This window comes from Anomaloglossus baeobatrachus, chromosome 3, assembly GCF_048569485.1.
Source record: "Anomaloglossus baeobatrachus isolate aAnoBae1 chromosome 3, aAnoBae1.hap1, whole genome shotgun sequence".
In the NCBI taxonomy this organism is placed as follows: Eukaryota; Metazoa; Chordata; class Amphibia; order Anura; family Aromobatidae; genus Anomaloglossus; species Anomaloglossus baeobatrachus.
Window position 1 is genome coordinate 630,976,708 of NC_134355.1, and position 19,443 is coordinate 630,996,150.

General features: G+C 51.3%; 1 protein-coding gene across 1 annotated transcript in view; it reads left to right on the top strand.

Annotated features, from left to right (window-relative positions):
• The window catches only part of DDX1 (DEAD-box helicase 1), a 135,807-nt gene that overhangs the window by 45,389 nt on the left and 70,975 nt on the right, over positions 1-19,443 (top strand). The window contains exons 12-15 of the mRNA XM_075341125.1: positions 8,845-8,959; positions 16,797-16,935; positions 17,020-17,080; positions 18,060-18,158. Of these exons, the coding sequence (XP_075197240.1) occupies positions 8,845-8,959; positions 16,797-16,935; positions 17,020-17,080; positions 18,060-18,158 (414 nt within the window). The remainder of the gene's footprint in view (positions 1-8,844; positions 8,960-16,796; positions 16,936-17,019; positions 17,081-18,059; positions 18,159-19,443) is intronic.

Genomic DNA, 19,443 nt, shown 5'->3' on the forward strand with positions numbered 1-19,443 from the left:
GTGGGCTCCTGCCGCCGTACCCGCAATGGGTACCTCAACCTTACAAACACCTCCGACATACAGTGGGGTGAGAAGGGAGCATGCTGGGGACACTATATGTGTCCTCTTTTCTTCCATCCGACATAGTCAGCAGCTGCTGCTGACTAAAAAGTGGAGCTATGCGTGGATGTGTTGCCTCCTTCGCACAAAGCACAAAACTGGTGAGCCAGTGATCCCACTGGGGGTGTATAGCCAGAAGGGGAGGGGCCTTACACTTTTAAGTGTAATACTTTGTGTGGCCTCCAGAGGCAATAGCTATACACCCAATTGTCTGGGTCTCCCAATGGAGCGACAAAGAAATGGGAAATTGCAGATGAACTTTGACCCCTTCTAACTTCCTAACCCCAAAACATTTTGTTTCAGAAATTGCGCTAATGTAAAGTAGACATGTGGGAAATGTTATTTATTAACTGTTTTGTGTGACATAACTCTCTGGGTTAAGGGCATAAAAATTAAAAGTTTGAAAATTGCAAAATTTTCAAAATTTTCATCAAATTTCCGATTTTTTCACAAATAAAAGCAAAAAATATCGTTCTAAATTTATAACTATCATGAAGTACAATATGTCACGAAAAAACAATGTCAGAATCACCGGGATCCGTTGAAGCGTTCCAGAGTTATAACCTCATAAAGTGACACTGGTCAGAATTGCAAAAAATGGCCTGGGCATTAAGGACAAAACTGGCTTCGTCCTTAAGGGGTTAAAGGGGTGTGGGTAATTGTCTGTCTGCTGAGTGGCATATTCTGCGCAACGGTTTCCATCAAATATAATTATTAGGCTATGTGCGCACTTACCGGATTTTGCCGCGGATTTTTCGCGGATTTGCTGCATGTTTCGCTGCAGAAAATGTTCATAACATCTCTGCAGTGAATCACCAGCAAATCCTATGGAGAAAAAAAATCCTGTGCGCACTGGGAGGAATTTGACAGCTGCATGTTTTGCTGCGGGATTCCCGCAGCAAAAACAATTGCATGTCACTTCTTTTCCGCACGTCGCTGCGGGATTTCACTCCATTGACTCCAATGTTAATCATGAAATCCCGCAGGGAATAACGCAGGCAGCAAATTCTGTGCGGTTCACTGCGTTTTCCTGCGTTATTCCCTGCGGTATTTCGCGGTTTACCTCCGGTAATGTACATCACTTGCTGCGGTTTTGCAGGGAAGTGATGTCATTACAGGAAGAGGAAGCCGTGCAGAGAGTAAACACACACAGATCACAGACATAGAACACATCACAGACATAGAACACATAGACACAGACACATAGAACACACATAGAAAGAAAACGTAAATATAGAAAACAAAGAACGTGGGCTCCGCTGCATATTTACCGTCCAGCCGAGGTAAGCACACAGCGGCGGCCCGGTATTCTCAGGCTGGGGAGGGAGAGGGGCAGGGTTAATGTCCCCCGCCTCACTCCCCCTCCGGCAGCCGAGAATATCAGCCGCAGCTGCCCCGGGACTGTCGCATGCATTTTGCGGCAGCACCGGGAGTGTCCTCGGCTCTTCCTGCCGCCGTGTAGCAGTGGCGGTCAGGGTAATAAGGGGTTAATGGGGGTGGATCACCGCCATTAACCCCAGGCTTGATCATGGCAGCATCTATGTGACAGCTGACATGATCAACCCGTAAGTAAAGTGAAAAAAAACACAGACACCGAAAAATCCTTTATTTTAAATAAAACCAACAAGCCTCGTTAACCATTTTATTAACCCCTCCCGCACCAAAGCTCCGGCGTAATCCACACAGCTCCGGCATAATCCACAGGTCCTGCACTGCTTACATCCAGCCGCGATGTGTCACAGACACAGCGCTGAATGAATGCAGCAGACAGCAGAGGTAATTACCGGTCATTTCCCACGGCCGGTAATGTGAACTCACTGCCGACCGTGGGAAATGCAGCGATCTGTCATCTATCTGTCTGTCTGTCTGTCTGTCTGTCTGTCTGTCTGTCTGTCTGTCTGTCTGTCTGTCTGTCTGTCTGTCTGTCTGTCTATCTATCTATCTATCTATCTATCTATCTATCTATCCCTCTATCTATTCTTCTGTCTATCTATCTACTATCTCAGAATTAAATTACTTTTTTTTTTTTCTTCAATGTGCTTTATTGCATTGAATGCAATAAAGCACATCCCAACCCGCACGCGGCAAAACCGTGGCAATACCGCGGTGAAAGCGCGGCAAACCACATGCGGTTTTCGGGTGCGGTTTGCCGCGGTTTTTTACCGCGGGTGCGGTAATCTTTGAGAGCATGCGGAATTTTCTCAAGAAAATTCCATTTCTTTGTCGCTCCATTGGGAGACCCAGACAATTGGGTGTATAGCTTCTGCCTCCGGAGGCCACACAAAGTATTACACTTAAAAGTGTAAAGCCCCTCCCCTTCTGCCTATACACCCCCCGTGCATCACGGGCTCCTCAGTTTTTATGCTTTGTGCGAAGGAGGCTGACATCCACGCATAGCTCCACATCTTAGTCAGCAGCAGCTGCTGACTATGTCGGATGGAAGAAAAGAGGGCCCATAACAGGGCCCCCAGCATGCTCCCTTCTCACCCCACTCTGGTCGGCGGTGCTGTTAAGGTTGAGGGTACCCATTGCGGGTACATAGGCAGGAGCCACATGCTGTTTTCCTTCCCCATCCCTTAATGGGCTCTGGGTGAAGTGGGATCCTAATCGGTCTCAAGGCACTGGGACCGTGCTCCCTCCGCAGCCCCTGGGGAATCTGCTGGATAGGAGCCGGGTATAGTCAGGGACAAGGCCCTGCTACTGTGAGGTACTCTGTGTCCCCGTGGGGACCGCGCATGGAGCGCTTGTGCCATATACACTGCAGCACTGCTGGGTGTGTTAGTGCGCCGGGGACTACCGCGCCGGCCGCGCTTATATGCCGGCCGCGCTTATAACTTTAGTCCCCGGCTTTTGCGGCCTAGTATCGCATATTCCCGCCCCCAGGCCTGTCAGTCAGGGGAAGGGCGGGACGCTGCACAGGACGTCAGCGCTGAGGGCTGGAGCATACTTTGTATCCTCCTCCCCCCTCATTCAGCACAGTGGGGCTCCAGATTCCCGCACTTTCTAGGGCACGCCCACGGCCCCCTCCTCCCCACAGAACGCCGGCAGCCATTCCTGTCAGCACTTCTGACGCTGGAGAGGAGAGACAACAGGCTCTGGGAGGCCCAGGCAGGGAATCTGGTGATCACACAACCGCTTTGAGCGGTCGGTAAGCAGCACCTGAGGTGCTGGCAACACTGAGTGCCGGAGTGTTCATATATATATATGCTTATATGCTATACATTTACACTGTACGGTCGCACTGTTGATTTTTGGCTATATACCCTCCTGGATTGTACTCAGAGGAGACAACAGCATGTCGTCCGCAAAAAGCAAGGGTGCCAAAGCACAGGCTTACTTTGCAACCTGTACCTCATGTGCGGCTATACTACCGGCAGGTTCCACTGACCCTCATTGTGTGCAATGCTCGGCCCCTGTGGCACTTACTCAGCCGGAGCCTCTGCTACTGGTGGCCCAGGTGGAACCACCTGCTACCACTGTCCAGGTGACAGGGACGGAGTTTGCAGTGTTTGCTGACAAATTGTCTGAGAGTATGGATAAATGGTCTGCTAGGATACTAGAAGCCTTACAGTCCAGACCGGTGACTCAGGCCCCGGGCACTGTTCAATCATTGACCCCAGGCCCCCCTCAATTGGAGCAGCAAAGTGCTCCTGGGGTGACCCATGGGTCCCAGGGTGAGGTCTCTGACATGGACCGCAGTCCCAGGCCGCCTAAGCGGGCTCGCTGGGAAATTCACTCGACTTCATCACACTGTTCAGGGTCTCAGCAGGAGGACTCTCTGGATGATGAAGCGGAGGTAGCAGATCAGGATTCTGATCCTGAGACCGCTCTCAACCTGGATACACCTGATGGTGACGCCATAGTGAATGACCTTATAGCAACCATCAATCAGGTGTTGGATATTTCTCCACCAGCTCCTACAATTGAGGAGTCAGCTTCTCAGCAGGAGAAATTCCGTTTCAGGTCTCCCAAGCGTACATTGAGTATGTTTCTGGATCACTCTGACTTCAGAGAGGCAGTCCAGAAACACCGAGCTTGTCCAGATAAGCGTTTTTCCAAGCGCCTTAAGGATACACGTTATCCCTTCCCCCCTGACGTTGTCAAGGGCTGGGCTCAGTGTCCTAAGGTGGATCCTCCTGTCTCCAGACTGGCGGCTAGATCCATAGTAGCAGTGGAAGATGGGGCTTCACTCAAGGATGCCACTGACAGACAGATGGAGCTATGGTTGAAATCCATCTATGAAGCTATCGGCGCGTCTTTTGCTCCAGCATTTGCAGCCGTATGGGCGCTCCAAGCTATCTCAGCTTGTCATGCGCAGATTAATGCAGTCACACGTACATCTGCTCCGCAAGTGGTGTCCTTAACCTCTCAGGCGTCGGCGTTTGCGTCCTACGCCATTAATGCTGTCCTGGACTCTACGAGCCGTACGGCGGTAGCATCCGCCAATTCGGTGGCAGTCCGCAGGGCCATGTGGCTACGTGAATGGAAGGCAGACTCCGCTTCCAAAAAGTTCTTAACCGGTTTGCCATTTTCTGGCGACCGCCTGTTTGGTGAGCGATTGGATGAAATCATTAAACAATCCAAGGGAAAGGACTCATCCTTACCCCAGTCCAAACCAAACAGACCTCAACCACGGAAGGTACAATCGAGGTTTCGGTCCTTTCGGCCCGCGGGAAGGTCTCAGTTCTTCTCGTCCAAAAGGCCTCAAAAGGATCAGAGGAACTCCGATTCATGGCGGTCTAAGTCACGTCCTAAAAAGACCGCCGGAGGAACCGCTCCCAAGGCGGCCTCCTCATGACTTTCGGCCTCCTCACACCGCATCCTCGGTCGGTGGCAGGCTCTCCCGCTTTTGCGACGCCTGGCTGCCACAGGTAAAAGACCGATGGGTGAGAGACATTCTATCCCACGGTTACAGGATAGAGTTCAGCTCTCGTCCTCCGACTCGATTTTTCAGAACATCTCCGCCCCCCGAGAGAGCCGATGCTCTTCTTCAGGCGGTGTGCACTCTGAAGGCGGAAGGAGTGGTGATCCCTGTTCCTCTTCAGCAACAGGGTCACGGTTTTTACTCCAACTTGTTTGTGGTACCGAAAAAGGACGGATCCTTCCGTCCTGTTCTGGACCTAAAACTGCTCAACAAACACGTAAAAACCAGGCGGTTCCGGATGGAATCGCTCCGCTCCGTCATCGCCTCAATGTCCCAAGGAGACTTCCTGGCATCAATCGACATCAAAGATGCTTATCTCCACGTACCGATTGCACCAGAGCATCAGCGCTTCCTGCGTTTCGCCATCGGGGACGAACACCTTCAGTTCGTGGCACTGCCTTTCGGCCTGGCGACAGCCCCACGGGTCTTCACCAAGGTCATGGCAGCAGTGGTAGCAGTCCTACACTCTCAGGGACACTCGGTGATCCCTTACTTAGACGATCTGCTGGTCAAGGCACCCTCTCAAGTGGCATGCCAACACAGCCTGAACATTGCTTTGGAGACTCTCCAGAGTTTCGGGTGGATCATCAATTTTCCAAAGTCAAATCTGACACCGGCCCAATCACTGACATATCTTGGCATGGAGTTTCATACTCTCCCAGCGATAGTGAAGCTTCCGCTGGACAAACAGCGTTCACTACAGACAGGGGTGCAATCTCTCCTTCAAGGCCAGTCACACCCCCTGAGGCGCCTCATGCACTTCCTAGGAAAGATGGTAGCAGCAATGGAGGCAGTTCCTTTTGCGCAGTTTCATCTGCGTCCACTTCAATGGGATATTCTCCGCAAATGGGACAGGAAGTCGACGTCCCTCGACAGGAACGTCTCCCTTTCACGGGCAGCCAAGGCTTCCCTTCAGTGGTGGCTTCTCCCCACTTCTCTGTCGAAGGGGAAATCCTTCCTTCCCCCATCATGGGCTGTGGTCACGACGGACACGAGCCTGTCAGGGTGGGGAGCGGTTTTTCTCCACCACAGGGCTCAGGGAACCTGGACTCCGACAGAGTCCTCCCTTCAGATCAATGTTCTGGAGATAAGGGCAGTGTATCTTGCCCTAAAGGCGTTCCAGCCGTGGCTGGAAGGCAAGCAGATCCGAATTCAGTCGGACAACTCCACAGCGGTGGCATATATCAACCACCAAGGGGGAACACGCAGTCGGCAAGCCTTCCAGGAAGTCCGGCGGACTCTGATGTGGGTGGAAGCCACGGCTTCCACCATATCCGCAGTTCACATCCCGGGCGTAGAAAACTGGGAAGCAGACTTTCTCAGTCGCCAGGGCATGGACGCAGGGGAATGGTCCCTTCACCCGGACGTGTTTCAGGAGATCTGTTGCCGCTGGGGGATGCCGGACGTCGACCTAATGGCGTCTCGGCACAACAACAAGGTCCCAACATTCATGGCACGGTCTCAAGATCACAGAGCTCTGGCGGCAGACGCCTTAGTTCAGGATTGGTCGCAGTTTCAACTCCCTTATGTGTTTCCTCCTCTGGCACTGTTGCCCAGAGTGTTACGCAAGATCAGGTCCGACTGCCGCCGCGCCATCCTCGTCGCTCCAGACTGGCCGAGGAGGTCGTGGTACCCGGATCTGTGGCATCTCACGGTGGGCCAACCGTGGGCACTACCAGACCGACCAGACTTGCTGTCTCAAGGGCCGTTTTTCCATCTGAATTCTGCGGCCCTCAACCTGACTGTGTGGCCATTGAGTCCTGGATCCTAGCGTCTTCAGGGTTATCTCAAGAGGTCATTGCCACTATGAGACAGGCTAGGAAGCCAACGTCCGCCAAGATCTACCACAGGACGTGGAGGATATTCCTATCTTGGTGCTCTGATCAGGGTTTTTCTCCCTGGCCATTTGCCTTGCCCACTTTTCTTTCCTTCCTTCAATCCGGATTGGAAAAAGGGTTGTCGCTCGGCTCTCTTAAGGGACAAGTCTCAGCGCTCTCTGTGTTTTTTCAGAAGCGCCTGGCCAGACTTCCACAGGTACGCACGTTCCTACAGGGGGTTTGTCACATAGTCCCTCCTTACAAGCGGCCGTTAGAACCCTGGGATCTGAACAGGGTGCTGATGGCTCTTCAGAAACCACCTTTCGAGCCAATGAAGGATATTTCTCTCTCACGCCTTTCGCAGAAAGTGGTCTTCCTAGTAGCAGTCACATCACTTCGGAGAGTGTCTGAGCTAGCGGCGCTGTCATGCAAAGCCCCCTTCCTGGTGTTTCACCAGGACAAGGTGGTTCTGCGTCCGGTTCCGGAATTTCTCCCTAAGGTGGTATCCCCCTTTCATCTCAATCAGGATATCTCCTTACCCTCTTTTTGTCCTCATCCAGTTCACCAGTGTGAAAAGGATTTGCACTTGTTAGATCTGGTGAGAGCACTCAGACTCTACATTTCTCGTACGGCGCCCCTGCGCCGCTCGGATGCACTCTTTGTCCTTGTCGCTGGCCAGCGTAAAGGGTCACAAGCTTCCAAATCAACCCTGGCTCGGTGGATCAAGGAACCAATTCTCGAAGCTTACCGATCTTCTGGGCTTCCGGTTCCCTCAGGGCTGAAGGCCCATTCTACCAGAGCCGTGGGTGCGTCCTGGGCTTTGCGGCACCAGGCTACGGCTCAGCAGGTGTGTCAGGCGGCTACCTGGTCGAGCCTGCACACTTTCACGAAACACTATCAGGTGCATACCTATGCTTCGGCGGATGCCAGCCTAGGTAGGCAAGTCCTTCAGGCGGCGGTTGCCCACCTGTAGGAAAGGGCCGTTTTACGGCTCTATTACGAGGTATTATTTTACCCACCCAGGGACTGCTTTTGGACGTCCCAATTGTCTGGGTCTCCCAATGGAGCGACAAAGAAGAAGGGAATTTTGTTTACTTACCGTAAATTCCTTTTCTTCTAGCTCCAATTGGGAGACCCAGCACCCGCCCCTGTTCCCTTCGGGCTGTTGTTCTTTGTGTACACATGTTGTTCATGTTGAATGGTTTCAGTTCTCCGAAATTCCTTCGGATTGAATTTACTTTAAGCCAATTTATAACTTTTCCTCCTTCTTGCTTTTGCACCAAAACTGAGGAGCCCGTGATGCACGGGGGGTGTATAGGCAGAAGGGGAGGGGCTTTACACTTTTAAGTGTAATACTTTGTGTGGCCTCCGGAGGCAGAAGCTATACACCCAATTGTCTGGGTCTCCCAATTGGAGCTAGAAGAAAAGGAATTTACGGTAAGTAAACAAAATTCCCTTCTTCCCAGTGCGCACATAGCCTTAGAGGGGTTGTCCATCTTTGGAACAAGCTTTTTTTCTTAAATGCATGTATTTTAGGCTAAAAAACACATTTTTTATTAAAATATTTAGCATTTCCTTTCTGCATCCTCTCTGTTGCACTGTCTATTGCTGGTTTGCAGAATGAGTTATCTGAGAATCCATCAGTGAGCTCAGTTTGACTGTCCAGTTGGAGTTTTTATTTTTTTTTTAGCTCCCCCCAAATGGTTTATAACCACATTGAAGTTGAATGTGTAGGGAAGCGAAGAGCCTGTAAAAGCCAAACCATGCAGAATTTTTAATTAAATGAATTGCCTAAATGATTTATAGCACCAAATACATGCATGCAAGTAAAAAAAATAAAATAAAAATGTGTTCCCAGAGATGGACTACCCCTTTAACTGAAAAATGCATAAAGTTGATCATGACAGACGAGGTGCTAACCTTAGCAATGTTGGGTTTAGTGTTTGTCGTTCTCATGGTGCTCCATGTCTGACATTTGCCATGTTTCCCCCCTCACCTCCTCAGAATGCAGAACTGAAGTTCAACTTCGGAGACGAGGAGTTTAAGTTTCCTCCTAAAGACGACTTTATCGCTTTATGTAAGGCCCCAGACAGCCATGTGGTGAAGTCGCAGAACGCAGGTACGTGCACCCGCTCCTCCGTCAGCTGCATCTTTAAAAGAAAGTACCGTGGTTTCCAGTTTCTAAGACTCACTTTTTTTGTCCAAACTGGGGAAAAAATGGGAGTGCGTCTTACAAACTGCATATGGCTTACCAGGGTGGCAATGATAGCGCAGGGTCGGCGATGTAAAGGGCTCAGAGGGAGTGTCTCTGCTCAGTGTGCGGCAGCGGAAGGTTGGTAATATTGCGGGCTCATGGGGTGTCACGGCAGCAGGTGCCATTGATCTGCCGGCGGACTCGGAGTAGGGGGTGGTGCGGCTCAAGAGGGTGAGTGCGAGGCAGCGGAGGGTTGGTGATACTGAGAGTTCGTCAGGTGTCGTGGTGGCGGGCGCCATTGATCTGTTGTTGGACTGTAGGCTACTTTGAATCACTGGCTATTCATACAATGGACTTCAGAAAAATGGCTGTGAAGGCCAATCTGCGCATGTGTCACCTCCACGGCCATTTTCTTGAAGTCCATCATGTCAACCATCGCACTCCGCTGGCAAATCAATGGTGCTCGCTGCCACGACACCTCACGAGCCCGCAGTATCGCCCACCCTATGCTGCCCCACACTGACCCTCTTGAGCTGCGACACTCCCTCCTCCATGCCCGCCGGCAGATCAATGGCGCCCACTACCGTGACACCCCACAAGCCCACAGTATCACCGATTCTCCACACACTGACCCTCCTGAGCCACGACTACCCCTCCTCCGAGCCATCAGCCTATCCTGCCTCCTGTGACCTTCCTGAGCCGCTCCCCCCTGGCGAGCTAATATAAGAGGCACTGGGATTATAAGACAGACCCTCATTTTAACAGTAAAAATAATTTTTTTTTCCTATTTTCCTCCTTCAAATTTGGGGTGCGTCTTATAAAACGAAAAATACAGTAATTTGCTGAAGCATAAAAGAAAATGGTTTAGAAATCAGTTACAGGCAGGGATGAGTCTGATCCAGTGCCTGGGGTCAGCATTCCTGTCTGTCTGCCGGATGGACACCTTATTGAAGGCCTTGTTCACATGCTGCGTTTTTACCCGTTTTTTTTTTTTGCATTTTTGCTGCAGAAATTTCTTGAGAAAATGGTTGTAACCTTTCTGCAGACATTCCCCAGCAAAACCTATGAAAAAGAAACTAATAGCTGTGCGCACACTGCGTTTTTTTTCTCTGACGCCTCATTGGGGGACACAGGACCATGGTGTTATGCTGCCTATCCATAGGAGGACACTAAGTAGATGCAAAAGCATAACTCCTCCTCTGCAGTATACACCCCCTGGCCAGGCCAGGCAAGCTCAGTTTTAGCTTAGTGTCTGTAGGAGGCACTTCCTTTCAAGGTTTGTTTTTTTTTGAGGGCGACGGTTTCCTTTTGGGACCGATCTCCCACTACCATCAACGGCCGGGAACGTGAAGCGCTGCCTACATGTACCCCCTCCTGCGACGCTGGATCCTGGGCTGGACGACGGGTTCCACAGACACCGATTTTCCAAAGCCCAGGGTAGAGGCCTGTGCCCTATAGCCCAATTCTTCAGCCCCTCTCCGCAGGCTCTGAGATGAAGATGGCACTGATTCCTCAGCCCCTCTCTGCAGGCTCTGAGATGAAGATGGCACTGATTCCTCAGCCCCTCTCTGCAGGCTCTGAGTTGAATATGACACTGACACAGCAAGCTGGCTCTGCCCCCCCCCCCCCCCCCCCCCACCAGGGAAGCGTGCGAGATCTTGATAGAGCTTAAGCCTTCCTGAGGACAGGGTCATCGGCTGATTCTGGTGAGGTGCTTGCTATCAATTGTAGCTCTGCTGAGCATTGCTCCCCCTCCTGGCATACTCCTATTAGGAACATGCAGAATTCAAAAGGCACTAAGAGGGCTAAGGCTCACATAGTCTATTATTCAGCCTGCACTGCCTGCCACGTTGAGCTACCACGTAAACACACCTCTTCTCTCTGTGAGTCCTGTGCCCCTATAGCCCCCCAAGACTCCCCTGCCACCACCACCGCAACCGGCAGCCCAGAGCCTAGGGCCCCCAGCCCACCGGAATGGGCACAGTTTCTGTCCCAATCCATGGAAAAACTGTCACAGAACCTGGTTCTGGCTATGCAATGTCGTCCTCCACACCTTTCTGGGTCCCTGGACGGAACGCAGCCTGAGGATACCCCTATGGAGGATCCTTCTGAGGTAATCCGGGCACATGCTTCACCGGTTGCAGGAATCAGGAAAAGGGCACACGGCCGGGTGTCTCCAGCGGGCTCTCCCTCGGGAGCACACAGGACAGGCTCTCCCACACACTCAACGGCTTCTGAAGAGCTGGAGGAGGGAGAATGCTGTTTGTACTAGGAGGATTCCTGGGTTTCATCACCCCCAGATGATCAAACTGCATAAGACTCCCTTATAGCAGCAATCAACCAAACTCTGCATGTGGAGGATCCCCCATCCACTACCACTGACCATGCGGTCTCCTTTAAGAGGGCAAGGAAACCCCAAAAGGTTTTTGCTGATCACCCAGCGTTTCAGGATATCCTCACAAAGCAAAGGGAGAAGCCTGACAGGCGCTTCGGTAACCGAAAACTCATGGAGACTCTGAACCCTTTTGCCTCACCTGCCCCGCCTTACCACAAAGACATTCCTGTCTTTACCCGATGGTTCTTCCATTAAGGACCCGACAGACAGACAGGTGGAGCACCTCGCCCGCTCTGCTTTTGAGGCTGCGGGTTCCTCCCTCTCGCCCTCCTTTACCTCTGTGTGGGTCGCAAAGGCGATCTCGGTCTGGGCAGAATCCCTTAACACTTCGCTTGAGGAATCCCAGTTCACTCAGACCTTCACAGAGGTAACAGCTCAAATTGCCGCTGCGGCGGAGTACCTCTTCCAGGCCTCCATGGACGCTGCTACCTGCGCAGCGTTTGCCGCCTCAAATACCATAGCCATCCGTAGAGCTCTCTGGCTCCGACAATGACGAGCGGACTCTGCCTCCAAGGAGTCTCTCACGGGCCTTCCTTTTTTTCCAGTCCGATTGTTTGGCGAACGTCTGGACAAGCTCATTTCTGATGCCACGGGAGGAAAGAGTTCCTCCCTCCCCCAGCTGAAGTCTAGGACGTCCTTCACCAGATGTCCACAGTCCTCGTTCCGCTCCTTTCGGAGCTCATTTGGTTGGTCGACATCCCGTGCTGTCCCCGCCACCAACCGCGGACTACGCAGGGACCGACCTTCTCAGCCCTCCCCGAAACCCACTTCGTCATGGCAGCCTAGACCGAAACAGTCCAGAACTAGGGAGACTCGGCCACGACGTTTTCCCCCCTCATGACTCCTTCGGCGCCCTGGAAGACACTCCTTGTAGGAAGTTGACTGCGGCTCTTTCAACACATCTGGGCTGCTGCCTCAGACGACAAATGGGTGCGAGACCTTGTGTCTTCCGGTTACCACATAGAATTTCGGACCTGACCCCCGAGTCGGTTCTTTCTCTCAAACCCCCCAAAGACTCGAAAACGACGCAAAGCTTTTTTCTCAGCAATCCACTCGCTCAAAACAGCAGGAGTGATAATACCTGTCCCAGACGACGAGAAGTTCGGGGGTTTTTATTCCAACCTCTTTGTGGTCCCCAAAAAGGATGGGTCAGTTCGACCCATCCTGGACCTCAAACACCTAAACAAACATGTGCACTTACGGAGATTCAGAATGGAGTCCCTAAGGTCCATTATTGCATCCATGGTCGAAGTGGAATTCCTCGCCTCCATAGACATCAAGGACGCGTACCTGCACATACCCATCGCCCCAGATCACCAAAAGTTCCTCCGCTTCACAATTCAGGACTCACACTTTCAATTCGTAGCTCTACCCTTCGGCCTTGCCACCGCACCAAGGGTCTTCACCAAAGTCATGGTGGCCGCCATGAGCGTCCTTCACGCCAGGGGAGTAGTCGTTCTCCCTTACTTGGACGACCTCCTCATCAAGGCCCCCTCCTTCCGCGACTGCTCATCCAGCGTACAGATCACTGTGGACACCCTATCCCGCTTAGGGTGGCTAGTGAATCTGGACAAATCATCCCCGATCCCATTACGATCCATCACCTTCCTGGGCATGTCCCTGTACACCCGTCGGGGCTTGATCCTTCTCCCTCAGGACAAGGCGTTCGCTCTTCAACGATCAGTACGCTGCCTTCTACGTCCTCCGTCTCGCTCCATTCGATTCAGCATGAAAGTGCTCGGCAGGATGGTTGCAGCTATGGAAGCAGTACCCTTTGCTCAACTGCACCTCCGCCCACTGCAGCTAGCCCTTCTAGCGGCCTGGGACAAGAGCCCCTTCTCCTTGGACAGACATCTTCACCTGACGCCTTCAGTCAGGTACGCACTCCGCTGGTGGCTTCGGTCCCCTTCCCTATCGAAGGGGAGATCTTTTCTCCCAGTGAACTGGCTGGTCCTGACCACGGACGCCAGCCTCCTAGGCTGGGGAGCAGTGTACCTGCACCACACTGCTCAAGGACGTTGGACGCCCCAGGAGTCTTTCCTCCCCATCAACATCCTGGAACTCCGCGCGATCTTCCTCGCGCTCAGAGCGTTCAGCCCTCTGCTAGCGGGTCGTCAGATTCGAGTCCAATCGGACAATGCGACAGCTGTAGCCTATATCAATCGGCGGGGGGGCACCCGCAGCAAAGCGGCTTATCTCGAGGCCCACAAGATCCTCAGCTGGGCCGAATCGACGGGATCAGTGATATCAGCGGTACACATACCAGGGGTAGAAAACTGGGCAGCAGACTTTCTGAGTCGCCAAGCCCTGGCTGCCGGAGAATGGTCCCTCAACCCAGATGTGTTTCTACACATCTGCACTCGCTGGGGCACACCAGACGTGGACCTAATGGCCTCAAGGTTGAATGCAAAGGTACCCGCGTTCATAGCCAGGTCACGCGACCCGCAGTCCATTGGCGCGGATGCTCTAGTCTGCTCGTGGCACCACTTCCACCTGCCTTACATATTTCCACCTCTACCCCTGCTGCCGCGGGTAATCAGGAAGAACAAGGCAGAGGGAGTCCCGGTGATACTGATAGCACCGGACTGGCCCAGGCACGCCTGGTACTCCGAATTAGTACAAATGCTCACAGACGCACCGTGGCGCCTTCCAGACATCCCAGACTTGCTGACCCAAGGGCCCATTTCCCATCAGAACTCCAGAGCCCTGAAGCTGACGGCATGGCCATTGAGACCTGGGTATTAACAAGAGCGGGATTCTCCCCCGCGGTTATTGCCACCATGATCAGCGCCCGAAAGCCTGCTTCAGCCCGCATTTACCACCGTACGTGGAAAATCTTCCTTTCATGGTGCAGGGAAACTAACGTCCAGCCTATGCCTCTGGCCATCCCCAGAATTCTCGATTCTCTACAGTCTGGCTTGCAAGCGGGGTTGGCTCTCAGTTCCCTTAAAGGGCAGGTCTCAGCGCTCTCAATCTACCAATGCCGCCTGGCTCAAAAACCGCAAGTCAAGACCTTCCTCCAGGGCGTTTCACATCTAGTTCCCCCGTACAAACGGCCGCTGGAACCATGGGACCTCAACCTCGCTCTGGACGGTCTCCAGAGGTCTCCCTTTGAACCTCTCAAGGAATCCTCCCTTGCTCTTCTGTCCTGGAAGGTAACATTCTTAGTGGCAATTACGTCCATCAGACGGGTTTCGGAGCTGGCAGCACTCTCTTGCCGCGAGCCTTTTCTGATCTTTCACCAGGACAAGGTGGTTCTGCGCCCTCTCCCGGATTTCCTTCCAAAGGTTCTTACCCCGTTTCATTTGAACGAGGACATTGTCCTGCCTTCCTTTTGTCCACACCCTGTTCATAGGGTGGAAAGGTCTCTGCATTCGTTAGACCTCGTCAGAGCTCTCAGATATTACATATCCAGGACAGCCCCTTTTAGGAAAACGGACTCTTTGTTTGTCATTCCTGAGGGGCCTAAGAAGGAACAGGCAGCTTCAAAGGCGACGCTGGCTCACTGGATTCGCTCTGCGATCCAGGAAGTCTACCGCTTGCAACTCAAGCCCATTCCTAGTGGGCTGCGGGCTCATTCCACGCGAGCAGTTGGCGCTTCGTGGGCTTCAGGCTTCAGTGGAACAGGTGTGTAAGGCTGCGACCTGGTCTAGCCTACATACATTTTCAAAGCATTACAGAGTCCATACCCAGGCTTCAGCTGAGGCAAATCTGGGTAGAAAAATTCTGCAAACGGCAGTAGAGCACCTCTCTCAGTAGGCGCTCCAGGCTGTTCGGGACTGGTTCCTAGTCCTTGGGTTGTGTTGTCTTCTTTTATGTTTCCCACCCATGGACTGCTTTAGGACGTCCCATGGTCCTGTGTCCCCCAATGAGGCGTCAGAGAAAAACGGATTTTTGTGTACTCACCGTAAAATCGTTTTCTCTTAGCCATCATTGGGGGACACAGCACCCACCCTGTTGCCCTGTTGGGCCTTGGTTCTCTCAGTACCTTATTTGGGTATGACTCTTCTTTTCTCATGTTCCTCTGTTGAGAAGTTTTTACTGCTTTTTTCTCCTACTGCTTGTGTACTAAATCTGAGCTTGCCTGGCCCGGCCAGGGGGTGTATACTGCAGAGGAGGAGCTATGCTTTTGCATCTACTTAGTGTCCTCCTATGGATAAGCAGCATAACACCCATGGTCCTGTGTCCCCCAATGATGGCTAAGAGAAAACGATTTTACGGTCAGTACACAAAAATCCGTTTTTTCTCAAGGACATTCTTTCTGCAGAAAGAATGAGCATGTCACTTCTTTTCTGCAGGTACCTGCGTTTTTTGCCATAGATAATGGTAAAAATCCGCAGGGACCATCCTGCGGGAAAAACGCATCAAAAACACAAACGCATCAAAAACACGGTAAAACCACATGCAGTTTTCTGTTGCGTTTTTTGACTGCAAGTGCTCTAATTTTTCAGACTCGCAAGAAATTTCTTGAGTAAAATCCTATTTCTAGTGCGCACAGAGCCTAACTGCCTCCTACCTGGCATCACCCGCGGCTCCTCTTTCTGGCGCAATGTCATCGTCTTGGTGTGACAGGCACATGACACTGATCCAGACCAGCTAACCAAAGAGAGGATCCAGCGGGCACAGAGGCGGCGGTTCTCGGGGCTCCCTTCCAGCAGCCATTGAATACTGACCTGGCGGCCGGACTCGGTCTTGTGACTATTCGCACATTCTTCTTACTAGTGAAGCTCAAATCCTGTCATTATGTTTAAATCTAATGTACCTGAGAAGGAGACTGTCTAAAATCTGCAAATGTTCTGCCTACGTTCACGCCACGGACATGAGAGATTTAACCCTGCAATGTTTCATGATTCCCTTGCTTGGGACTGCACCCCTACATTATTGAGCGCAGAAGTAATTCAATGTCAACATTTGATGCTTTAATAATTATCGGAGGGGCTTCATTTAATGGGAGAACCCCCCTTATCTGACCACCAGTTACAAAATTAACACCTTCAAAGGGGCTGTCCTGTCCTCTTTCCCCCGTCCAATCGGACCTCCGTCGTGGAGAGATCCCGCAGCCCACCAACGTACGTTTTGTGCATCTCTCCTTAATTCAGATCGATGGAGGAATTGCCCCTCCTGGTGTGCCTCAGCCTTTCTCCACATGTCTTGTAAGAATAAGGGGGGCTTATCAACCATTTAATGACCAGGGAGTGTCAGCAGCTCCCTTCTGATCATCCCCACAGCCCGTGATATGGAAAGTTTGAGAAATGTCATATTGGAAACATTTGGCTGTTCTCATCATGGTTAATTTTATTTTTTTTCTTATTCCTTTTGTACTTTTTTTTTTATTATTATTATAGCAATTTTCTTTTCTGTATTTAGGAAGCGCGCAGGTGACACAAACCAAGAATGCTCCTAACGCCCCGAAAGCTCTGATCATTGAGCCGTCCAGAGAGCTGGCAGAGCAGACGCTCAACAACGTGAAACAGTTCAAGAAATACGTGGATAGTCCAAAGTTAAGGTAATCACCGCGTCCTGCGGGTGTCAGATGCTTTGTGGCACTTTCATCTCACTTACTAGAGATCATTATTGTTCTGTCTTGCAGGGAACTGCTCATCATTGGAGGAGTAGCAGCAAAGGATCAGCTCGCTGTACTAGAGAGTGGGGTAAGTTCTTATATGTACGTTCTTGCATCACCGGGGACTGCTCAGCAAGTGCATAATGAAAGCATCCTCCAGAAGGACTCTTGATCCCGTACAGTCCATAGTACCGTATTTTTCGGATTATAAGACGCACTTTTCCTTCCAAAAATGTGGAGGAAAATGGGGGGGGGGGGGGTGTCTTAAAATCCGAATGTAGCTTACCTGGGGGTGGTGGTGAGGGGTTACAGGATGCAGGGCAATGTCCGATACTTCATTTTGTCGGCCTATTTTTTGCAACATGCAACGTTCCCGCCAATCAGCTGTACCCCATGCCGGCGGCCACCAGAGGTACTCTGTTGCAGAGCAGCACAGCTGTGTAGGAGACGCTGTGGGTTACTGCAGGTCCACCATTATTCATTTGAATTGGAGGCAGTGCCCAGCCCCGGCCACTAAATAGTTGTCGAAGCTGTGCTGTTCCGCTTCTATACTGCACCCATCCGGCCTGCACCGGGAACAGCTGTTTATTGGGGGGCCTCGGTCTCACACCAATCTGGGATTGCTGACCTATCCTAAGGATAGACCATCAATATAAAAGTACCGATAATAATGGCTTGTGTTGTAAGCCTTTTTGGCTAATGGTCAACAAGCTTGTTGTCCAGCGCAGTCCAGTAGGTGTACTTCCATTATATTTCCTGGTGTGAATGCTATACTTGATGAAATGCACCAGGGGAAGCTACAGTCACTGAACTTGGAATGCTGGGGGATTTCAGCTTATGGGGATGCAGTATTGTGAATGCAGCTCTGGAGTTCGATGCAAGGTCTAACCCTGGATCTGTACAATGTAAAACATGTAATGTAATTAGAAGGTGACTCTCCTCGCTGTGACTTGTATAACGGGCGAGCCTTCACTGGAAAGGACAATCCGACTGTGCGTTCTATGCTTCCGTTCTCTTTTACGTTACTGGCTATTAGTGCTCAATCCCCATCTCTGCCTTCCCTGCAGGTGGATATAGTGGTGGGGACTCCGGGCAGAGTCGATGACCTTATCTCTACAGGAAAACTAATTCTGTCACAAGTGCGGTTCCTGGTCCTGGATGAAGCGGTGAGTTCAGCAGATGGGGGTCCGACTTCTGCTGCAGACCCTCTGACTTACTCTGACATGTCACTTGTCTTTATGAAGATGAGATCCACTTAATCTGTGTTTTCAGAAACTTTGGTCAAATGATTTCCTTTTGCAGGCGATGGATGCTTTATGGTGGGACAGTGACCTAAGCTTAAAGGGAAAGTGACACCAGATTTGGTGACTATAAGCTGCAGCCACCACTAGTGCGCTGTTATATACAGCATTCTAGAATACTGTATATAAGAGCCCGGCCCGCTGTGTAGAACATAAAAATCACTTTATAATACCTAAACGGTTGGTGCGCTATAGACTGGTCGGATGGGTGTCTCCGTTCTCCGGTGCGGCACCTCCTCTTTCGGCCATCTTTGTCCTCCTTCTGAAGCCTGGGTGCATGATGCGTACTACGTCATGCACAAAGGCCAGCATTTCGGTCCTGCGCAGGCGCACTATAATGCAATGCTTCTAAAATGAGAATTGAATAAATTTTGCAAATATTCAATGGTCCCCAACGATAACAAAATAAACAAACTCTGTGCAGCCTGATCCTGTGGTCATATTTACATCCATCTGTCCTCTACTCTCTGCAGTCCTGTCATACAGAACTGGATGTACAGAGGTAAGTGACTGGCGACCGGCCTTTAATAGTGTTACTTAGGCTATCCCACCTTCAGGTGCGTCCTGAACAACCAGTAATTGGCAGCCATTGTTCTCGGCAGCGTAAGGCTCTGTGCGCACTGGGAAATGAAATTTCCTTGCGTAAATTCCGTATGCTCTCAAAGATTACCGCACCCGCGGTAAAAAACCGCGGGAAACCGCACCCGAAAACCGCATGCGGTTTGCCGCGGTTTTACCGCGGTATTGTTCGCGGTATTGCCGCGGTTTTGCCGCGTGCGGGTTGGGATGTGCTTTATTGCATTCAATGCAATAAAGCACATTGAAGAAAAAAAAAAAAAAATACATTTAATTCTGATAGTAGATAGACAGAAGAATAGATAGAGGGATAGATAGATAGATAGATAGAGGGATAGATAGAGGACAGATCGCTGCATTTCCCACGGTCCGCAGTGAGTTCACATTACCGGCCGTGGGAAATGACCGGTAATTACCTCTGCTGTCTGCTGCATTCTGCCTGTGTCTGTGACACATCGCGGCTGGATGTCAGCAGTGCAGGACCCTGTGGATTACGCCGGAGCTGTGGATTACGCCGGAGTTTTGTTTGGGGGGGGGTTAATAAAATGGTGAACGAGGCTTGTTGGTTTTATTT